The 24252-nt window shown below is 38.6% G+C and overlaps 2 protein-coding genes across 2 annotated transcripts; both read right to left on the bottom strand.

The window, feature by feature from the left end:
• Nucleotides 1–4121: 4121 nt before the first annotated feature.
• LOC127134214 (transcription termination factor MTERF15, mitochondrial) lies at nucleotides 4122–6110 on the bottom strand. Its single transcript, XM_051061787.1, has one exon. It carries the CDS (start codon nucleotides 6005–6007, stop codon nucleotides 4697–4699), a length of 1311 nt encoding a protein of 436 aa, XP_050917744.1. The 5' UTR covers nucleotides 6008–6110; the 3' UTR covers nucleotides 4122–4696.
• A 13190-nt stretch (nucleotides 6111–19300) lies between these two features.
• On the bottom strand, nucleotides 19301–19909 carry LOC127105285 (uncharacterized). Its single transcript, XM_051042454.1, has one exon. The coding sequence runs from the start codon at nucleotides 19907–19909 to the stop codon at nucleotides 19301–19303; it is 609 nt and encodes a 202-aa protein (XP_050898411.1).
• Nucleotides 19910–24252: the final 4343 nt, after the last annotated feature.

Here is a 24252-nt window from a genome sequence, read left to right on the forward strand (position 1 = left end):
GGAACAACATGTTATTACTCAATGAGCCATGTCTCATGATGCTGCCATTTTCGAGCCAGTGACGGTTGCATATGTTGCTCAAAGTATAGGTAAAGGTCGTGATATGAGACAAGTCCAGTGCTTCTCTTGCAAAAAAATTGGTCATATTGCCCGTAGCTGTAATAAGAAGTTTTGTAATTACTGCGAGCAACATGGTCATATTATCTCTCAGTGTCACACACGTCTTCATGACCAAAACAATGTTCAGTACATGCATTCCATGCAACTACTAATTCTGAAGTTGATCCTTCCATTAATGGGGCATTAAATAGTGGTGCTATACAACCTGAATTGATTCAACAAATGGTTTCTGCTCTTTCGACGTTGGGAATTCAGGGTAAGTCTTCTAATGCTTCTCGTCCATGATTTCTTGATTCGGGTGCATCCAATCACATGACAGATTCTTCAGAATATTTGCACAATTTACAATCTTATCATGCTAATCAGAAAATTCAAATAGCTTATGGTAATACTTTATCTATTACTGATATTGGCGACATAAACTCTGATTTTTGGGACGTGGTTGTATCACCTGGACTTGCTTCTAATTTATTATATGTTGGTTAATTGGTAGATAAAAATTATGATGTTAATTTTTCTCGTGGTGGTTGTCTTGTGCGGGAGCAGGTGTCGGAGAAGGTGATCGCGATGGGGCCTAAAGTGGGAAGATTATTTTCACTTCAGTTTATATCTAATCATTTATCTCTTGCTTGTAATAATGTTTTGAATTCTTATGAGGGTTGACATAGAAAATTGGGTCATCCAAACTCTGTTGTTTTGTCTCATTTATTTAAAATGGTTTGCTGGAAAATAAATATGTTGTTTCTAATGCCTCTATTTAATATTTTGTTTGCAAGTTGGCTAAAAGTAAAACACTTCATTTTCCGTCTGGTGCTTATCGTACTCACACTTGTTTTGAAATGATTCATAGTGGTGTATGGGGTATTTCTCTTGTAGTTTCTCATGCTCACTATAAATATTTTGTCACATTTATTGATGATTATAGTCGTTTTGTTTGGATATATTTCCTTCGGTCTAAATCTGAAGTGTTTTCTATGTTTATGAAATTTATGACATATGTTAAAACTCAATTTCATGCAAGTCCTAAAAACTTCCGCTCTGACTTTGGTGGTGAGTACATGTCTCATGAGTTTCAGGAGTTCCTTCAACAAAAAAGCATTTTGTCTCAACGCTCTTGTCCAAATACCCCATAATAAAATGGGATGGCAGGACACAAGAATCATCATTTACTTAATGTAACATGCACCTTACTTCTTCAAACTTTTGTGCTATCTCGATTTTGGGTGGAGGCTCTTTCCACAGTTTCCTTCTTGATCAATCATCTTTCTTCAACGGTTATTGATCTCGATTCTCCTTTTTTTCATCTTTTTTAAACTCAACTAAATTATAAGGATTTACATACTTTTGGATGTGTGTGTTTTATTCACCTACCTCCATTTGAAAGACATAAGCTTGGAGCACAGTCTGTTCAATGTGCATTTATGGGGTATAGTCACTCTCATAAGGGTTTTGTGTGTTAATGATGTATCTAATCGTCGCTTCCGCATTTCTCGTAATGTGACATTTTTTTATGATCAATTTATGTTTCATTGTGTTTCTCCTGCCATGGATGGTATTGTTATTCTTCCTAATTTTTCCATTATACCTCAATCTATAGAATGTTATAAACGAGGAAATGTATGTCAGAAAACACAGACAAGAGGTACCCACGCCCCTTCCCAACGCTAATCCGCCACCTGATCATGTATCGATTGAACCACGACGTTCTGGTCGAATATCTCGAGCACCAGATCGATATTCACCAGATAGGTATGATTCTTCACATACTTCTCTGGCTACCTCACTCTAGCATATTTATTCATACTTGTTATTCACAGGTTGTTAAAGATGTATTATGCATAAAAGCAATAAATGAAGAGCTTCAAGCTCTTCAAAAGAATTTCACACGGGATATTGTCTTTTGTCCTCCTGATGTCAAACCTATAGGTTGCAAATGAGTGTATTCTATGAAATTGAATTCTAATGGGTCCCTCAACTGTTACAAGGCTCGTTTGGTTGCCTTAGGAAACAAGCAAGATTAAGGAAATGATTATGATGAGACATTTGCACCGGTTGACAAAACGAACATTGTTCGCACCGTCATTTCTATAGTTGTTTCTAAAGGGTGATATCTTCATCAAATGGATGTGAAGAATGTTTTTCTTCATGGTGACCTGACAGAAGATATTTATATGACTTCACCTCAAGGCTTATTCTTTTCATCTAAAGGTGTGTGCAAGCTCAAACGCTCCTTATATGGTTTGAAACAGGCACCTAAAGCATGGTACGAGAAATTTTGCTACACTCTACTTGGGTTCTCCTTTACTCACAGTCACTATTATTCCTCTTTATTTATTCATAACACATTTGCGTGTATTGTTATGCTTCTTTTATATGTTGATGATATGATAATTACTGGTTCTTATCATGCTTCCATTCATCGACTTAAGCAACAATTACATGCGTCATTTCACATGAAATATCTTGGTAATCTACATTATTTTCTTGGTCTTGAGGTTCATTCTACTTCCAATAGAACCTTCCTTCATCAACACAAGTATGCCACAAATTTGATTTTGATGGCTGGTCTCGAATCAGCTAATCCAGTGGATACCCCTCTTGAGATTAATGTTAAATATCATCGTGATGATGGTGATCTTTTGACTGATCCTTTATTGTATCGACAACTTGTGGGTAACCTTAATCACTTGACTATTACCCGTCCTGACATATCTTTTGATGTTTAGCAAGTAAGTCAGTTCATGCATTTTCCTCGTCATCTTCATTTGGCAGCGGTTCATCGTATACTTCTCTATTTCAAAGGAACCTCTCATCGTGGTCTATTTCCCCCGACCGGTATAGCTCCCAAATTGAGTGCTTATAGTGATGCGGATTAGGCAGGTTCAAGACACTCGTCGATATGTCACTGGTTGGTGCATGTTTCTTGGTTCTTCGTTGATCTCATGAAAAAGTAAGAAGTAAGCAAGAGTCTATAAATCCTCTATTGAATATGAGTATCGCGCCATGTCTGTTGCTTGCTCAGAAATCATTTGTCTATGTGGTCTTTTGACTGAACTTGGATTTCCTCAAACATAACCTACATCACTTTATGCCGACAATACAAGTGTCAACCAGATTGTTGCAAATCCAATCTTTCATGAACACACCAATCATATCGAAGTCGATTGTCATTCAATACGTAATGCATGTGATGACCGACTTATAACACTTCCTCACGTCAGTACTCACCTTCAAGTTGCATATATTCTTACCAAAGTTGTTTCGCGTCCACGCCGTCAGTTTCTTGCTAGCAAATTGATGTCGTATTGACCAGCCGCATCAATTTGAGGGGGTGTTAACGGATGTTAATTAGGAATTGATATTATTCATTGTTGTAAATTATTTACTTTTCTATAATAGGTTAGATACATTAGACAATTGAATATTTGTCATTATAATTTGTAATTACGTTAATTATTGATACGATTATATATAATATGAAATACCAATAGAGAAAGGCATCAAATCAATTTTTCTGACACCTTAATCTAGGAGCAATAACCACAACGGAAAGATATCCAAACAAGGACGATACTTTTGAAAACAAACACTCTTGAAGATCATTCCAACTCGGCTGCAATGGATGAATAGAATAGATAATACTAGCAATGGGTTCTTTGAAAATGGAATTTAAGAGCCAAGAAGCAATAACATTATTATCATTCTTAGTCCACATAAGATATTGGGGACATCATCAAGAGGTTGCAGAATCGAGCCATCAACAAAATCAATCTTATTTTTTGCACCAAGAACGATGAGCATTGCATGGCGCCACAATGAATAATTCTCTTCAAATCGAGAAATGTGAGACTAGAACCAAATCTGAATGATCATAATGATGGAGGAAAAAGAGATTCAATTGTTGATCTTCCATAATTACAAACAAAAAGTCTGGGCAAGATTGAATGGAAATAACAGAAACAAGAAATCAAAGTTTGCAAAGAGTAAAGAAAATACAATAATTGAATAGAAAAACTTCTGATACCATAATCATCATAGATATTCATTATGTGAGATTGAACATATAATAATGTGATCTAGTTACAAAATAAACTTTCTATCCTATTTATACATCAGCCATAGGAGAAAGGAGTGGTTAGAACCATAACTGTTTCACACACTTGCTCACAAGGTGTAAAGCTAACTACTCCACGCCAAACATGGTAGGAGAAGGGTCCTAACAGAATGATTGAACTATTATTACAATGTTGAAGTAGGAATCCAAAAAATTGACAAAGGTAAGTCTTGAATACAAGGTTAAAAAGTCAAGAGCACTTTTCAAGATAAGAATCTGGCCGAGAAGAGTTTAAAAAGTCAAGGCACTAGGTTTTGGACATGTTTCATTTTCAAGTGCTAGTTCCCACAAAACAAAATCTTGCTCCCTTGTTCTTATATCCTCTTTCAGCATTTGGTTAATTTCATCAACAAATAAAAGAATCATAGTTGTTAAATTACTTGGTATCAACACAAAACATGTCATGGACCACTCATCCAAGTATCCAACAAACAACATACATTGATCAAACCAAACCACTACCTACACCAGTGAGGAGTCCATGAAAGCCTTCATGTTCTTCACATCTTTACTGGTTTGAGTGAACTTCTGTGGTTTGAACAGCTTCCAAAGTCCATCCGGATGCTTCCTTTTAACTTCAACCTTACCTGAAAATCTGCCATAGATTTTTTCACATTCTGGATAAGGCTTAACATAAAGATTATAAAACCTAACCCTAGTTGGTTTGATGATATCCTTCAATCCAATTTCAAACCCAATTGCACCTTTTCCTTTCAAATACTCAATCACATTGTATCTAGGAACAATCTGTTTCTCAAAATTCACACCCAAATATTCAGGAACTTCATGCAAACAATCAACACCATACTTCATCCTTTGAACTAAAAACTCAATCTTCTTCTCAATATCCTCCAAATCGTAAGTCATCAACCTCGGTTCCTTCCATAACACCTTCAAAGCATCCCTACGAATCAAACCGCGACCGCACAAACAATCCACTCTCAGTTTCACTTCAAAACAAGCTCTAACCAAACCATCTCCAAAAATACTCTCTTTAATTACCTCTCTGCATTTCAAACTCTGCAACAGCTTCAAACACCGCGAAAATTCCCCGATCTCCATTCCCAGAATACCCGGATCCCTAACAATCTCCGCCTTAATCTCACGGCGAGAAAATCCTAATCTCCTCATCTCATGAATCAGTGGCTTCAACCTGTCTTCAACTCCAAATCCCAAAACCCTAGGATACAATCGAACAACTCTATCTATTTCATCTCTCGGAACACCGAATTCCACAAGAAAATCAATTACGCCAACAATTTTATTCTCAGTCATTACAACCGCGCTGGGAAATTCTTCCAAAACCCTAGCTGTAACATCGTCGGAAAACCCTAAACCCTTAAAAATCTCAACTTTCTGTGAGAGTTCAAGGGGGTTTAACTGGAACTTTCTAGAACATCGCAACAAGTTCGCGATCATCAATGGGGAAGGGTTAAAAGCTTTTGATTTGAATTGAGGAAAAGCTAATTCCCAATGATGTAGAAATTGCGGTTCTAAGACAGAAGGGCAATCGTGAACGAGGGAAATTAGGGTTTTCTGTGGAATTTTGAAGGAAAAGAGAGTGGAAAGGGATTTGCGGAGGTGTGATGGATCGGAGTTGAAGAGGAAGGGGTTGTGGGAGAGGAAATGGTGAAGGTTGGAGGAGGGGAAACCGAAGGATTGGAAGAGATTAGCGAGTGAAATTTGTTTTCTGTAATGATGATGAGAAGTGGTGGAGAAATTAGTTGAAAAAGTGCTTAAGAGAATAAGCACGTTTCTTCTTCTAACTGCCATTAGAGGATTTTATTGCTATCACTTTGCAACTGTTTCATCAGCTAATAACCTTCAGACGAATAAAACTTGCCAGTTTTTTAAAAACATATTTATGTGAACAATCCAAAATAGTCGCACTCTGTACCACATTAAAGGATTCAATCTATCATTTTATACCGATAAAAAAATAAAAAATAAAAGAGAAAATAATGTTTTTATTAAAGTATATTAATTATGCATTATTAATATTAATTAGAGGATAAAATTAAAAAAGATGTCTTAAAAATTAAAATTAATCATTCATTTTATGATACCTTTTATTTCAAATAGATCATTCAATTTAGGACAGATGAAATAGTGAATTGCAATTTTGTCTCTCTCACAAATAATGACGGTGGATTATGATGACGATTCAATCATAATTAAAAAAAATCCTACTTTCATAAATTTAAAAAAATTTCGTGTGTTATGTTTTCACACTCAAAATAGAAAATCATATTACGTTGATTTAGTTAAATCTATTTAGGAGTTGTGTGAAGTTTCTTCAAAATAGTAAATCATCTTCGATCTTTTATCAAAAAAACTCTATTATTATGGCATTCAATTTTAAAGATTGAGTGTGAGTGATAAATACAAGGTACATTAGGAATCTAAGGTTTTTATTTGAGAAACTTTTTGTGTGTATCATATTGAGAATTCAATATTGTGATTAAGGTGCTTAGAGAAAGACTTCCAGTAAGAAAACATTATTTTGTGCTTCATAAAGACTCTGGTAGTACCAAGTGAAAGTAGTTACAGAATGAAGTTGGGAGTTTTCAAGTTCCTTGAGTATAACAGAGATTCAGACATGAAAAAATAAGAGTCGAGTGAAGTCTGTTGTTGAACGAAAGCTTGGAGCAGAATTTTTGGTCTATCAAGACATGGCTCAAGATCAAGTGAAGATCTTATTAATTAAGTAGTTCTGAGTGTTCTGCTACAACATAATGAAAATTCAAATGTATACATGTGTTGTCTTGAGCATTAATTGGCTTGAAGTGTTTAGTGTTGTATTGGTCATACGCTATAACAAAAACTTTGTATATGAATTTGAAATGTCTATTTTTTATTCGAATCAACCTATGATATTTCTTGTTTCGAATCAAAAACAGACGTTGCAGAGTAAGTTTTCAATTATGATTTGATCATACAAATACTTGATTCAGATCAAGAAAATTTTCACTTTTGATTCGAGTCACAATTTTCCTTAATATCAATCAATCAAATCATTTCAAATCAATCTGAGTCATTGAAACATCTCAACTTCTCATCTCTTCCATTCATTTATATAATACTCAATACTCATTTTTTATTTTTCATTTTCATGCTTTCATCCTTCATCCAACCTTTATCAAGACTTCATTATCATCACCTTCATCAAACTTTCATCAACCTTCATCAATCAAAAATTGAAAACTCTAAGAAATTGTCTGAGAAGCAACAAGGCAAGCGTCCAATTTCATTCTCTCTACCTCCTAAAATTCCAACCAAAAAGAGAACCAAGATCCAAGCAAGCAAGTATAATGAAAATGATTCATCCAGGGAAAAGTTACGGTAGTTCTTTCAGGTCGATTTATGCATGCTACTGGTTATATCTCTTATACACTAAATTTTGTTATTCTTCTGCATAAGGTGAATCACCTCATTTTAGAGGATGAGTTCAAGATATTTTTTGAGATATTCTTGAACAAAAGCCATGATCAAGAGTCTTATGTTACAAAACAAGTTGAAACAATGTTGAAAATGGACTTTTTGCAAACGTTTGAGAATCACAAGATGTTGAAATTTCTTGGTCTAAACAAGAAATTTAATTCAGACCATGTCAAAGCATTTTACTGCGATGTCAAAAGTACATGTGCTTATCTTCTCTATAGGTTTTGGGGAAGACAAGTTTCATTCACTTTTGCCGAGTTTCACGAGGTTCTCGGTCTAGAGAATAATGTTATGGAAGTGGACCCCCAAAATCAAGCCAGTGGATTCCGCCGTATTCTGTACATCTTGAATTTTCAAATAAGCCAGATGAAATTTGAAATGAGGATTCTACATTGGACAACTATGAAAATTCTCTACCGAAAAACAATAAATTGGCCCATGGCTGATGATAATGATTTATTCCTTATGTGGTTGTTGCTCAACCAATCTGAAGTTAAAAGGGTGAAGTATATAATTGACCAAATAATGATTTGTAAAACAAAGTCGGACATACATTTTTTCAACACTTTATTCATTCTCTTAATCCTTGAAAGGAATTGTATCTTGTATGTAGAAGTTGATCTTGCTAAAGTGTCGAAGATGTTTGATGTGCACGTAAAGCAAATGAGATATCATCAGGACGAGAAAGGCGAGTATTACTACCAGGAAAAATTCTACAGGATCTACGAGGATAGGTTTTTCGTCTGCGAGGAAGCACCTTATATTTACATTTCTTGGAAAGCAACTCCTCCATCTGATGTCGCCTCATTTGATAGTCTAATACCTACTGTTAAAGCATACTTTGACAATTTCAATAATAGGATTATGGTTGATTATTGGGAATGGGAAGCACACTAAAAGGAATCTTCAAGGTCTAGGTAAGAGCGTCAAAATTCTATTGAAGAGAAGATGCCTACTAAAGCTCAAGTGAGAGAAGGAATATTGATTGATTTGTTAACCTCCGTGAAGGAAGTTGTGACTGATAATGGTTCGAGTTTATCTTTTAACCTTTTAGATTTTCTCGGTGTTTTTCGCCAACAATCTCTAGCCTTCCTATCCGAGGATTACATGCAGGACCGGCTACAAAATCCTAGACTTGGTGTTGAGTATATGACTATTTCGTTGGTAAAATGTTTGGAATATTTAAAGATAGTAAATGTATCGTTTTGCAAGTTAGAAATGGAGTAAAGTAATGCAATAAAGGACAAAAGTCTGATGGAAATGAAAGAATAAACAAAGATAATTTGGTAAGTTAAATGACTTGTAAATATAAGTGGAAGCAAAAGTACATTTTTGTAGGGAGATGACTCTTTTCTCGTAAACGCTTTGGTACTTCATGTATACTACTACTACTACAATGCTAAAAATGCCACCTTCAAAATCATCATTATAATCTGTTTAAATACTAGTAGAAAATAATCGTTGGGAGGTTACGACCCATTTACGAGATGACACGTGTCGGAGTACCTCCCCCACGTCTTTAGGTAACTTCCCACGATCATATACCCATGATTTATTTCCATCATGGTATGTCGGTCTTCGACTTCGACAGATTTCCTTCTACGTCAATCCTGTGCTCTGGTTTTTGCCTCGTCTATCTAGTCCTCCGACAGTCCTTGTGGTCGACCAAACTTTCCACTCTTTTGGACGAAATTTGTCAGCTAACAAATTGCCCCCTGAAAAGGCTAGTTTCGACTTGATCTCGTCGACCGAGGAACCTGACTTTTGAATTTCCAAATTTCGTCTAGCCATCTAATCATTAATGATGGTTTTATATGTAATGATGGCTTTCCTGCAATGCGGTTCCCCAGACACACTATCATCATTATTAGCTACCCCATAGGTCGTGGGATTGCAACCAACGCCACCAACTCTCCCACTACCTCTTAGTTGGACATTTGTCAGTCGACTAATGCTTGACTATTCATTTGTTTGCCTATAAATAGCCACCTCTTCATTTTAAACTTTCATGCTTCCATAACCGCGTATCTGCATACTTCTCCTGTGTATTTCTTCTACGTTTTCCTTCAGCAACCTCAGTTTCACCACATTTTCTTCAATCTTCCGTAACAATGGCTTCTTCCACCCATACCAAAGATGCAAGCTCTCTCAACACCAGTGACAACCCTATTGCCTTTCATCTCAACGCAAAAGAAAGCATGGAGCGCATCCCTCAACCTACTTCTTCTGATGAAGCGGTGACGAAAATCTGGAAACTCCAGATGCTCATTCCTTTCGTCGTTGACAAGAAATTAGTTGCGTTTCATGGGCCTCTTGCAGACCCAAAGTCCTCCCCAAAAGCAGTCCAATGATTTTTCCCTGGTTATGGTCCTGCTGCTCCTCCTTCCTTCGACAAGGTCAGAGTTATTGACGTTAGGTTTATGGATTCCAAAGCCAGATTCTTCAAATATATGCATACTCCAGGTAATAAAGAATATTTGGCATGGCTTAACAAATTCCAGAGGAAACGCCAAGATCCATGGAGGAGTGCAGGGATCTTCGATGCCATCCAAATCTCCAGGTATGCCCACTGCATCAATCCTTGCATGTTGTTGGCTTCTATATACTTCTGGGAGGATTTGACCAACACCTTCCAACTGCCATATGGGATGTTGACACCCACACTCTCCGACATAGTGGCCATTACTGGTCTATTGCCGTTGGGAGATACCTTCGACCCCACACTTCCGACAGAAAACACTTTCTCGTTTAGTCGAGCCAGCCTTCAAAATTACACTGAGGACCACCACAACAAAGACTCCATCGAAGTATCATACGAAGAACATATAACCTTCCTCACACTGTGGCTTTTGTATTACGTATTTTGTCCCGACTCTTTGCAGATAGCCAAGAGTTATATCAATATGGCGATCCAAATTCCCGAGGGTCGACGAGTTTCTTTGGGTAAGCTGCTATTAGCCTCCTTGTATCAATCTTTGGGGCTTGCGACCCTGAAACTAATATTCCTCCATAACACTCCCAAAGACATGAATTTGTCGGGTCCCCTGTGGCTCTTACAACACTGGTTAAACGCCATCTTCGAGTATCATCTAGGCTACCTAGTGTCAGAATGCATCCTTAGGTTGAATGAGGATCGAACGATCGAAGGGGAAAGGTTGGCTTTGATAACATGTCAGGAAACTCCCAACAAACACCTCTTCATGAAGTACTTGGATATGTTTATCAAGGCCAATAAATTTGCCCCTGGCATGGCCCTATTCTCTGATCGAAACTTCGGCCCAAAATGGTTCAAAGATCCCTTCCCAGGTGACTCTCCTCAGGCCACAGCATAGTCAAATGTCGTATGGAGAGCATTTTTGACCCCTACATTGCTATCTTTCAGAATTGAAGCAGGGTCGAAGGGGTACGGTTTTATGAGCTATCAACCCAATTTGGTGGCTCGCCAAATTGGGTTAAGTCAAATGGTCTCGAAGCCTTTAGTATCACATGTGACCGACATTGTATGGTCAGGTCGATCATTAAATGCTTATGACAATAAAGCCTGCCTTTGTTTCTGCAAGTCCACTCAATGTTATGAACTTCATGTGTTCAAATTTCAACAGTCCATTTTAACAACAGTTGACTTTGACGAATGGTGGGCCATCTACCAAAGTCAAGCCTTTTCAAGTGATCTCTTTCTAGAGAACATGATCGATTCTTTTTCCACCTTCATCGGTGATATACCTCCTCCCCCACCGTCTATCAATGCTCCCGACACCATAATCCAAACTGACAATGATGAAGCCCCAAGAAAGGTAAACACCATTCTTTCACTCCCTCTTTCCCTACGAATGTAAAAAACTAAACGTTTATGTTGTTAGGGTCGAAAAAGGGTTCCCTCGTCTGAACCAACCTTGGTCAAGCCCTCGAAAAAGAAACGGGCGTCATTGAATGCAAAACCGAAGGTACTTAGTATCAATATCCTCACCAGGCTTTCTACTTTAACATTTTTCATAACCTTCTTACTTGTATTATGATCCAGGCTCCTGAAGAGGTCCCTTCGGTCGACAACGAGGAGTCCGACGGCAGTGTGCATTCGCACATTTTCCCGACGTCAAAGGTACCACCTACAACGCCTCCTACTCATATCCGAAGGAAGAAAGCTCAAGCTAAAAAGACTCCTTCAAAGGTGGCTCCTTCTATTTCAACTTTTGCAGACCCAGACGACCTTAAGGAGGTTTTTACCCCTCATGATCCAGAGAGGACTCCTATTGTTTCTCTTCCTCACATGGCCCCTCAGGTATTTGTCCTTCTTTATTTTTCAACAACCTATGGGCTTATTTTTGACGTGAGTTCTAATTCTTTATACCCTAGGAACCTATGACCATTTCGACTTCGGCCGAACCTGTGGCAGAAGATAGGGCCGACAATCCAACTGTCGAGGTTGTCTTGAGCCCACAAAGGAAAATTGAGTTCCAAAGTGTCTCGCCAGAGGTCCAAAAGAATCCTGTTTCTCAACCAACTCAAGATCCTCCAAATGTTGTTGACGAAGGGGTGTCCACCGGCATTTTGACTCCGGGTGAGATCATGGTTATCAAACAACGGAATCCAACGGAGGCTCTGCGGAAGCTACAATAACTTCGCCAGCTTTTGACTGAGGCGCAACCTTCGTCTTCAACTATGACTCCTTCATCGGAGTTGGATGCTGCAACCACTCTCACACTCCAACAATTGAAGGAACTACTATTCGAGCACGAATTTTTACTCGTTCTTGAATAAGAAGAAGGGTTAGCATGTGACATCTTCAAACTCCTTTACACACTTTCACTTCATGAGATTCCTGCCTCGATTGTCAAGTATTTTGTCGAGTTTGAGGCTTTCTTTAACCAATTTGTCAAGGACCTTAACCTTCGTCGGAATGCTGACTTTCAAATTAAGACGAAGCTCAACGAAATGAGGCTTGAGTGGGATTTCAGTGAAGCATGCGAGAAAAAACTTATTGACTTTGAAGCCAAGAAAAAGGAGCATCTCTGCCAACAACAGATCTTCGACCAACAAATTTCAGACTACCAAGCGCAAATAGCCGAACTTAACAAGAAAATTGCTGAGATGGAAGCAAAAAAGGCTTCCTTAGAAACGGATGAAGAGCTTCCTGCACAAGAAGTCGTCGACCGCGAAGTTCTGAAGGGGATCTCTCATGGAGAAAAGGCCCTAAAAATCGAGGCTAGCATTAAACAATTGCAAGGGAAGAAAATTTTTCTGGATAGTCGAATCGGTCACAAGACGACCGCCTTTGAGGATTTCAAATCTAGATTTCTCGCCTGACTTTCTCTCTGTATTGATTTTGTAAGGTCGGTAGACCATTTTTTGTAATGCCTTTCAGGCTATTTAAACGAATTAATGAATATTTTCGTCATGTTTGGACCTGAATCTCTTGTAGCATAGGTTTATATTTCTTCAAATATTTCCCATTTACCCTTAAGACCCTTCGATCCATGCCTAGTTCCTGAATCTCATAGGCGTTGTTAGTAAACGTTTGGATTACTTGAAATGGTCCCTCCCATTTTGGAGACCATTTTCCTAGGGTTCAATCTCTTCGATCCATAGGCAGAATTACTTTCCAAACGTAATCGTCTACTGCGAAGGTTTTTGTTTTAACCTTTCTGTTGTATACCTTGGCCACGGGTTCTTTCTGTCGTATCAATGCTTCCATCGCGGCCAATCTCTCTTCGTCTAAATCAACCAATTCGTCATACATCAGCTCCCAATATCGCTCCGACTTAATATCGTTCTGGCGTTGCACCCTGACTGACTGTAAACAAATTTCTACTAGTAACACAACATCGTGCCCAAATGTTAGTCGAAAAGGCGTCAAATTTTTGCCTCTTTTGGGGACGTTCGACAAGCCCATAGGATTTGGTCCAAAGTCTTGTGCCAATTTTTTTGGCTTTTTGGCAACATGTTTTCTGATTAGACTTATTATCACCTTGTTGGTTTCTTCGACTTGGCCATTTGCTTGCGCATAATAAGGCATGGAAGTGACCAACCTGAAACATGTTTTGACAGCGAATTCCCGTATCTTTTACCCCACAAAAACTGAGCCTTGATCTGTGGTAATGGTTTATGGGATGTCGAATCTATATATGATGTGCTTTTGAATGAATTCGATCACGGCCTCCTGATCTACTTTTACCAAAGAGACAACTTCGATCCACTTAGTAAAGTAGTCTATCCCGACCAGGATAAACTTTTTTTGCTTCGATGAGGCCGGTCGAATCTCACCAATGACATCTAACACCCATCCCCTAAAGGGCCACGGCTTGATAACCGCATGCAGCTCACTTGATGGTATGTGTTGAACGCTCGCATGCATCTGGCATTCTTGGCATCCTTTGATGAACTCGATATAATCCTTCAACATACTGGGCCAATAAACGCCTTGTTGGAACAGTAGCCATTTCATCTTGTGGTCTGCTTGGTGTGCACCACAGGCTCCACTGTGCACTTCAGATATGGCCAAGTATGCTTCCGTACTTCCCAGACACTTAAGCAATACTCCCTCTGGGGTTTTCTTCAACAATTCATTTCCCAGTAGTACATAGCTAAGGGCCCTGTACTTGATTTTCCTGTCAGTATTTTCGACTGGATTCTCTAAGTACTCCAAAATTGGTTTTCTCCAATTTGATGGTGATGAATTGCCAACAGCGAAAACTTCATGCCTCCATAAATTTTCAAACTCGAAATCTTCGAGGTGCTCGTCGTCGAAACCTTCATAGCAGTTGATACTGCCGTCGAGGATGTCTTCCCCATTCGCCTCTTGGATGTTTTCCCTTAGTGGTGATATGTCCAACACCATCTTTTCTCGAACCTCAATAATTTCCTGGAGTCTCGACTTCGACATCTTATACCCAGAGGCGATCTGCGATAGATCGTTGGCTTCTTGGTTCTTATTTCTTGGCACATGCGTAATGTCGGTGATCTCGAAGTACTCCAATAGTTGTGTTGCCATGACGAAATACTTCAACAAATTTTCTTTAATGCACTTGTACTATCGTGTGACTTGCTTAATTACCAACTTCGAATCTCCTTTCACCTCTATTCTACTGGATCCTAATTCTTTTAGGATTCTAAGACCAATTATTAGGGCCTCGTACTCAGCTCCATTGTTGGAACATTTTTCGTCGATTCTACACTTGAATCATGTCGAAATATCTTGCGGGGATAATATCAATACCCCAATTCCTGTTCTGTCTTTCTGGCCCGACCCATCGAAATATAAACGCCAAGGGTTTGTGTCAACGATGTTTAGTGAAGGTTCGATCATAGCATGATCCACTATAAAATCTGCTCTGATTTGGCCCTTCATAGCCTTTAAAGGTTTATATGTCAAAGAAAACTTTGTTAAAGCTAGTGCCCATTTTCCAATTCGACTATGCAAAATAGGTTTGGACAATATATGTTTAATAACATCATAGTGAGACGAAACATAAACATCAACTGGTTTTATATATTGCATTAATTTCATACATGTGAAGTACAAGCATAGGCAGAGTTTTTCAATCAGACTGTACCTAGTTTCAGCATCTATCAACATTCAACTGAGATAATATATGGGTCTTTCGACACCACCAATATCCTCTTGAGCTAACATACTCTTTATGGTCGTATCCGATGCAACAATATATAAACTCATATTTTTACTCTTGCTAGGGGGCAACAAAATGGGAGGCTTTATAAGGTATCCCTTGATGGCGTTGAAAGCCTCTTGCTGCTCCGGTCCCCAGTGAAAATCACTTTCCTTCTTGATTCTGAGTAGTGGCGAAAACACCTTCGTCCTGCCACTTAGATTTGATATGAACCTCCTCAAGAAGTTTATCTTCCCCAACAAAGACTGGAGTTGTTTCTTTGTCGACGGAGGCTTGAGATCCAAGATCGCCTTTATCTTGTTTTGATTGATCTCGATGCCTTGTTTGTGTACCACGAAACATAAGAAGTCTCATGCATGTACACCAAAAGCACATTTTAATGGATTCATTTTCAATCCATATTTTCTCATTCTATCAAACGAGCATCGAAGGTGATCAAGAGGATCTCCTTGTGATGACGATTTTATCACAATGTCGTCAATATATACCTGCATAAAATTTTCAATGAAGTCATGAAATATGGCATTTATAGCTCTTTGATAGGTTTCTCCGACGTGGTTTAGGCCAAACGACATCACAACCCATTTGTATGTCCCCAAAGCTCCAGGGCATCGAAATGCTGTCTTGGGGACATCATCTTCGGCTATAATAATTTGATTGTAGCTAGAATAGCCATCAAGCATGCTCAAATATTCAAAACCTACGGCTGAATCGACCAACATTTCTGCCACGGGCATCAAATATTCATCCTTTGGCGTGGCATTATTTAAATCTCTAAAATCTATACAGATTCTAAGAGTTCCATTTTTCTTAATGACAGGCACTATATTAGCTAACCATTCGACGTACCTCACAGTCCTGATAAAACGACTTTTGAGGAGTCTTTTGATCTCCTGCTTAATCTTCAAGGTGATCTCTGGAGCAAATCATCGGGGGTGTTGCTACACTGGCCTTTTCCCAAGTTGGATAGTCAGTCGATGCTCCACCACGCTTCGATTTAAACTGGGCATTTCGTTATAATCCCAGGAAAAACAGTCTCTGTATTCTGTCAATACATTAATCAGCTTCGCCTTCATTTTTTACCCAACCTTGGTACTTATGTATGTTGGTATTTTTGTGACCCCATCTCCTAGATTGATTTCTTCGAGGGGGTCTTATGCTTGCATCTTCTGCAATCATTTGATGGGTTCTTCTCGAACCCCAAAGGCTCATTGTCATAGATGCAATCAAGCCTCCGGCTTCTTGAAGTTGTTATTTGGTATAGTCATCTTCCACTTCTTTGGCCTAATAGGCCAAGTCTTGAAGCCTCTCTTTTTCTAAAGTCGACTTTCGCTTATTTTCATCCAGATAGGCCGAAATTTGAGCCAAACTTTCGGACTCAGCAGTCATATTCATCGACTGTAGGTCACCCCGTAGGTGGAATCACCGTCTCTGGCTTTGTCTCTTCCTCAACATCCTATATGAATCCATGACTGGGATCTAGGTTCAACATGCGACTAGTGTTGACTGAAGTATAGGAACCTGATTTTTCATTACATGGAGCGATGTTCGCCAAATGTTGGTTGAAGGATCTCTTTGAGCCCCTAGCATCATCGATTCAGTAATAACTTTGGTCGGCCTCAATGTTTTCCATGATTCCGTCTTTACGCCAGATTATAAGTCTCTGATTTACCGTTGAAGGTACCGCTCATATCCCATGGATCCATTCTCGACCCAGGAGTAAGTTGAAGTTAGCTTTGGAATCTATTACCATAAATAGTGTCGAGCGTGTTGTTGTGCCCACAGCTAGATCTACTTGGACAACACCCATTATATTACTAGTTTTACCTTCGTAGTTTGATAGAACCATGTTGTGTTATCGGAGATCATCGTCACACTTCACCATTTTCTTAAAAAGAGTATAGGGAATTAAATTGATGGTTGCGCCCCTATCAACAAATACCTTGTTTACTGCCACTCCATCAACTTTCGCCCTTATAAATAAAGGCTTTAGATGATACATCATCCCTGGGCTGGGTCTTTCGAACATGGCCTTCTGTTCCTCAACTACACCACTATTCATGACGTAGTAGCACAATGGTTTCCCTCCAACCGTTTTATATAGCATAAAGTCTTCCTCTGTTTCGGAGACTTCAGATACCATGTCGTATTCAGCCAACAATACTGATACAATGCCACAATTTACAATGAAGTCGTCACCATAGATGTCATCATTGATTTCGTCATACATGTCTTCGTCGAACTCTTCGTCAGACTGGGGGGAGTATTCAGGCTCTCCCTCCTCTGTCTGAGGGGAGTACTCAGGTTCTTCCTCCTTCAATTTACCCACGTCCCATGACTGTTTTTCAACCTCAGACGAACACTTCATACTTTGGGAAGTTACTACTGTTTTCTTCCCTGTCTGATCAACAATCATGGCCATTGTTTGAATAGCCACCATTTTTCCTTGTCCTACCCCCACTGCCTTTGGGATTTGCCTCTTTTGTCCAGAGGTTTCAGCGGGTTTCAAATGTGGGGTCGTGACATTCTTCCCAGCTTTTTTGTTATGCTGGTAACGCCTCCATTGTGTTCTAGTCATTGGGTTCTTCCCTTTGTAGTTGGGAGATACCACATAGCCCCTTGTCTCGACCTTCTTCTCCAGAGACGCTGTTTCTTTTTCCAATACTCTCCACTTTGGTTTCTTGCCCCCTTTCTGGCTTACTGACTCTACCCACTTCTCTTGTGGAACATCCATCAGCGAAATGAAAGTCTTTGGTCGGGGATGTTGAAACTGCCTCCTGTATTCTTCATTCTGTCGTGGTGCTCCAAGTTTGTCGAACATGAATCGTGGGACGACAGGTTTCTCCTCTTTCAAAGCCTTGTTTCCATACTCCAATCTTTTAGCGGTCTTCTCGTCGAACATTGCGTTACACTTAGGACATATCAACGCTTTTGACCCACTGACCTTGCACTTGTCTTGGAAGTATGATAAGCTTTCTCCTGGTTGGGGATAGGCCGACTCCAATCCATTTTCGGCCTTGTTGTCGAAGCCATCAGTAGTTTCAACCATCAGCACTTCAAAAGACTCAGCTAAGGACACCACATAGGAAGACTCTATGAGACCATCAGTAGTCTCGACCATCATACATTCGAGAGGCTCCGAATACAAAGCTTATTCCACCTTCAAAGGGTCGGACTCCACCTGCATCTTTGGCCTTTCGCTAAATTGAAGTCTTCTTTCTTTCAAAGCCTTTTGCACCAAATCCCTGAAAAGAACACACTGATGAGTTTTATGACCAAGAAAATTATGAAATTTACATAATCCACTTTTCTTCTTTTGTTCTAGAGGGTGGTCCTTTAAACCTTGAGGGACGATGATTTGACCATTTTTAACTAATAGATCAAATATTTCATCGCACTTAGACACGTCGAACGTGTAAGTCTTAGCTACGTATTTGTCTCTTTTTTCAGCTTTGGTGGGGTTTTTCCCATTCGAGGGCTTTAAAACTTTACACATGTATGGAGGTCCGGGCTTAAGTTCCGCCACATTGACCTCACCTCTGTCGATCAACTCTTCATCGTCGGAAGAGCATCATTCGACTGTGATATAAGATACTTTTTCTTTTTTATGATATCGACCAGTTTTGGTCTTCTCAGCTTTCAAGCGTTCGATGTGTCGAACTCTGTCAGCCAATTGTGCCATATCTCTGAGATACTGAGTATCCAATTTTTTTCTTATGGAATAATCTAAACCCCCGGCTGCTATCTCAACTAACTTATGCTCAGGGACTTAAGTAAAGCGCTGTGCTTTCAACAGTCTAAACCTGTTTAAGTATTGATCAACCGACTCAACAGTCTTTCGTTTGACGCTGGCTAGTTCTTTTAGGTTAATCTTCGACTGCCCCATGTAAAATTGTTCATGGAACAATCTCTCCAGTTACGTCCATGTTTGGGTCGATTGTGGAGGTAGCATTGTGAACCATGTGAACGCATTTTTTGTAAGAGAACTTGGGAAGTATTTTCACTTCAAACCCTCATTATTCGCTATGTCGCCAACCTCAGTTTGATACCTGGCAACATGTCCGACGGTGGACTCCTCAGTATCCCCGGCGAACTTGGTGAATTTCGGGACTTTCCACCCCCTAGGCAGTTCTGTCTGTAAGACAGAGTCTGGAAAAGGTGAAGAGTATGTCGGCCTCTGTAGGCCTGAGCTTATTCCATTTCGCTCTATGATCCGTACGACGATAACCTCTAGATTTTGTTCCCCAGCTGCTGCCTCGTGTCGAATCTGTCTGACCACATGGTCGGGATCCTGGTTTTTGTTGACCAAAACCACTGGAGGCCTTCGAGCCACCCTAAGAATCTGTTCAAACTCCTGATACTCTTGTTCGACCGTGTCATCCATCATTTCCTCTTGTCGGACTGGGGTTTCTGGTTGAGGAGGAGGCGTGGGATTCTGACGAACTGGCGCCCTAGGAACCCCTAAAAAGTCTCTTATTCTTGTCATTTGAGTTTCTAGTTGCTGGTAACTCTGTGTCGAATCTTGGATCAGAGGCCTCAATATGGTGCCTATTTGCTGAGTTAGCATATGGACTATTTCATGATTACTTTCGTCCATCTGCTGTCTCATGACGGTGACAAAACTCGACGTGAAAGTTGTGACTAACTAAGTCGACAATCCAAAACCTGGGGGTCGACCAAATTGGGTTACCAAGGGTCCTAACCCCTGGTAACGTGGAAATGGCGATGATGATGCTTCGCCAAATGTCGAACCAAGATTATGTATACTTGCCATAAACTCAGTCGGCATTCCCAACGTCCTATGCATGGGGAGTATAAAACTGGGCATGTATTTCCCAGAAGTTCCCATTATTGTTGGCGTCGGTGTTTGTGGCTGACGCGGTGTTAGAATTGGCCCCGCATGCGCAGTCGAAACTGCCGGTACAGTGCTGGAAGCAACATCGGTTGTTTGTGACGCAGTTGTGTCTCCCGCCGAAGACATATCTTCGTGTGATCGAGGTGATACCATTTTTCCACTACGTAGTTGCATATACTAAACACCTCGTGTCCCACCAAGTGTGCCAATTTGTTTTTCGCCAACAATCTCTAGCCTTCCTATCCGAGGTTTACTTGCATGACCGGCTACAAAGTCCTAGACTTGGTATTGAGTATATGACTATTTCGTTGGTAAAATGTTTGGAATATTTAAAGGTAGTAAATGTAACGTTTTGCAAGTTAGAAATGCAGTAAAGTAATGCAATAAAGGACAAAAGTCTGATGGAAATGAAAGAATAAACAAATACAATTTGGTAAGTTAAATGACTTGTAAATATAAGTGGAAGCAAAAGTACATTTGTGTATGGAGATGACTCTTTTCTCGTAAACGTTTTGGTACTTCAAGTATACTCCTACTGCAATGCTAAAAATGCCACCTTTAAAATGATAATTACAATCTATTTAAATACTAGTAGAAAATAACCGTTGGGAGGTTACGACCCATTTACGAGATGACATATGTCGGAGCACCTCCCCCATGTCTTCAGGTAACTTCCCACGATCAAATACCCACGATTTATTTCCATCATGGTGTGCCGGTCTTCGACTTCGACATGTTTCCTTCTACGTCGATCCCGTGCTCTAGTTTTTGCCTCGTCGATCTAATCCTCCGACAGTCCTTGTGGTCGACCAAGCTTTCCACTCTTTTGGACGAAATTTGCCAGCTAACACTTGGAAATGACCAATTTCCATTTGAATTCCCATAATTTTAGCATTCTTAACATTGCATATCATTCGATTTTAGTTTAGTTTTTAATTTTCTATTAATTCTAGGTATTTATCAGTTGTTTTTGTTGTATTTTGGGAACTATTGTCGTTTTATGCATGTTTTTGTTGATAATGCATGTTAATGTGTTTTAGCCATTTTTAGCTTATACATTTGTTAATATGTATCTTATGTGCTACTCATATTCTTTTTGTGAATAATATTTGAAATTGTGTTTAAATTGTGTTCGGTTGCCTAATTTATGTGATATGTGCGTTTTGATTGTGTTGCTAGTAAAGAGTGTGATTTTATTTTGTTGTGATTTCATATGTTGTTGTGGGTTATAGTCATATTTTTTCTTGTTCCTTATTTTATCATATATATTTTGAATTTTTGCGTGGGTTAAGTGTTGAATGCAAGGGAAGCATGAAAGATAAAATACTTATGAATCAATTGTCTCAAGAGTGTTTGTATTAATTGTGCATTGATCAATAATTGGAATCAAATCAAATTATTCAAATCAAAATTTTCAAACATAAAAAAGGGGGAGACTGAAATTTCTCAGTTGGTAAAAGCGCATTTCATATGTATTGTGTTGTTCTGTATTATTTTAGGTATTTGTAATTAGTTATTTGATTATGTCAACTTAGTTATAATTTAATTATTAGTTGTAGAATTATACTTTGAGTCACCCCTTACACTAAATTAGAATTGAATCCATTCCAGTTTGTTTTTACATTGAGGAAGTTGGTCAAAGTCAATATTTGTGTCTTGAATCACAAGTTATAAAACTTAAAACAAAGAATTTTTGAAGCTCGGTTTGAATCAAGCATATGGCCAATTTGGATCAATAATTCAATTTGAAAAGTGGATTTTGGCATTTTCTTCATGATTCAAATCAAGGATGTGCCTGATTCGAATCATAGACCACCTTGATCTGAATTACAACATTGTATGACTCGAATCATGATTAAACAAACTTTTGAAAATTAACTATGATTTAAATTATGTGATTTCTTTGTTCGAATCACGTGTATCAAATCATGATCTGAATCAAACAAGCCATGTATAAATTTTATCACCTTGATTTAAGTCATTCTTTTCTCTAATTCAAATCATAACTGAATGACCTGACTCAAATCAATTGTTCATTTTGTCACCTATTTTGTGTCTTACCTCCAACACCCATATAAATCATTTTTGTCTTTCTTTAAAAAAATGAGTGAGGATTATGAAGATCATTCAATAATAATAAAAGAAATCCAGACTTCCATAAATCTAGAGAAAAAAACTTGAGTGTTCTTCTTTCACACCTTCTCTCTCAAGTCAAGTCTATAGAAAAACATAATTGTGTGTTGATTGGGTTAGACCTATTTAGAAATTGTGTGATTTTATTCAAGATAGCCAATCATCTTCAACCTTTAAACCAATAAATCTCATTGTGTATGTACTCATCTTTAAAGATTGAGTGTGAATGGTAAATACAATATAGATGAGGGATCTAATGTTTTTCTGTGAAGCTTTTTGGGTGTATCATATTTAAGATTAAATATAGTGATTATGGTGCATAGAGACTGACTTCCCGCAAGAAAAATTATTTATTTTCTCCATTGAAGACTTCGGTAGTAACAAGTGAAGGTAGTTCTTGAACGAAGTTAAGAGTTTCCAAGATCCTTAAGTATAACAAAGGCTTAGACAAAGAATCAATTGAGTCAAGTGAACATTGTTGTTTAACAAAAGCTTGGAGCATAACTTTGGGTCTAGTAATACATTTGGCTTAAGATCATGTGAAGATATCGTGAATCAGTATTTTTGAGTGTTTTGTTACAATAGAAGGGAAAACAAGATTTAGACTTGTGTTGGCTTAAGAGTTATTTGGATTGAAGTGTTAAGTGTTGTCTTGATTATCCATTGTAACAAAAACTTTATATATTAATTTTCAAAATAGTGGAATACCTAACGAACTTTAGTGGTTCTTTATTGAAGACTGAACTAAATGCAAAGCACGGGCGGGCGCGTTGAACCAGTATAAACCTAGTATAAAACAAGAAGCAAAAAAGCAAAAAACTATCGAGTGTCATCATCATCAACAATAAAGCCATGAGGCAAAGACACTCCAAAGTTAACAAGGTTGTGGTACAGGAAGTTAACTTCAGCAGCTATCATATTCAGGATCCTGGAATGTGCTTGTTGGTTGGTGATGATAGTGTTGAGCAGAGCTTGAGAAGGCGGAGTCTGAGGAATCTCATAGTCGAAATCCCTTATATTAGATGGTTCTGCTGTTACACTTGGATTTTTAGCTACTAGAAATTCAATAAAGAACATCAATGAAAATACGTTTATTGAATAAACATTAATGAAGTGTCTTTAAGAGAAGCATTAATGGTGAGTCTTCGACAAGCCAACGACGAAGGCTCGACTGAGCCATTGACATAGCGAGGTATGGTTTGGAGGACTCTCAGAGGTAAGTCCCTAAAAACCCAGATCTCTGGGAAATATATCCAAAATCTCGAAAGGACAGTCGACAGAACCATGTCTAGAATCTCGAGAAGGACACTCGATAGGAACCCTCATTCCACGAAAAAAGGACCAGTTGACTAAACAACACAGTATAAAAAGACTTAGTAATTTCATAAGTCTTGGGGCTTTGATATGCATCATCGATAGTACGTTGGAGAACTTATCGCCAAAAGATCGTGAAGAAGTGGAAAAGCAGTTACCATTCAACATGGGTTACAAGCAGATAACATCTTGGAAGACACGTAAGCGCACTAGTGGGAACCTGAAGGACTAAACATGAAGCAAATGCAACAAATCCTATAGGGGTCATAAGGCGGTTACCTTGTAAATAGAATACATATCAAACTCATACATCGGATCAGAGGTCACAAAATTTCATACATACTCCCCATACCATTGAAGTATCCGAGTCATAGAGCGAGAAACATGTATGCGGATGCATCCACCTTTTTTAGTCTTTTTGTCTCCTTAACGCGACATGTACTTTTTCCTTTGCTTTATTTAATGTTATTTACTGCATTTTACCTTATCATTTATCACAACTTGAATTCATTTAAAGTCTTTTATTACGCTGTATTCAATTCACATGCACGTGTGTTTACACAAGTTATTTGCACAAATTGCTTTGGAGATTTTTCGAGTTCATCTCATAGACTTTCAAACTCGTGATTGTTTACCAAAAACACTAGTAA

This window comes from Lathyrus oleraceus, chromosome 1, assembly GCF_024323335.1.
Source record: "Lathyrus oleraceus cultivar Zhongwan6 chromosome 1, CAAS_Psat_ZW6_1.0, whole genome shotgun sequence".
Lineage (NCBI taxonomy): Eukaryota > Viridiplantae > Streptophyta > Magnoliopsida > Fabales > Fabaceae > Lathyrus > Lathyrus oleraceus.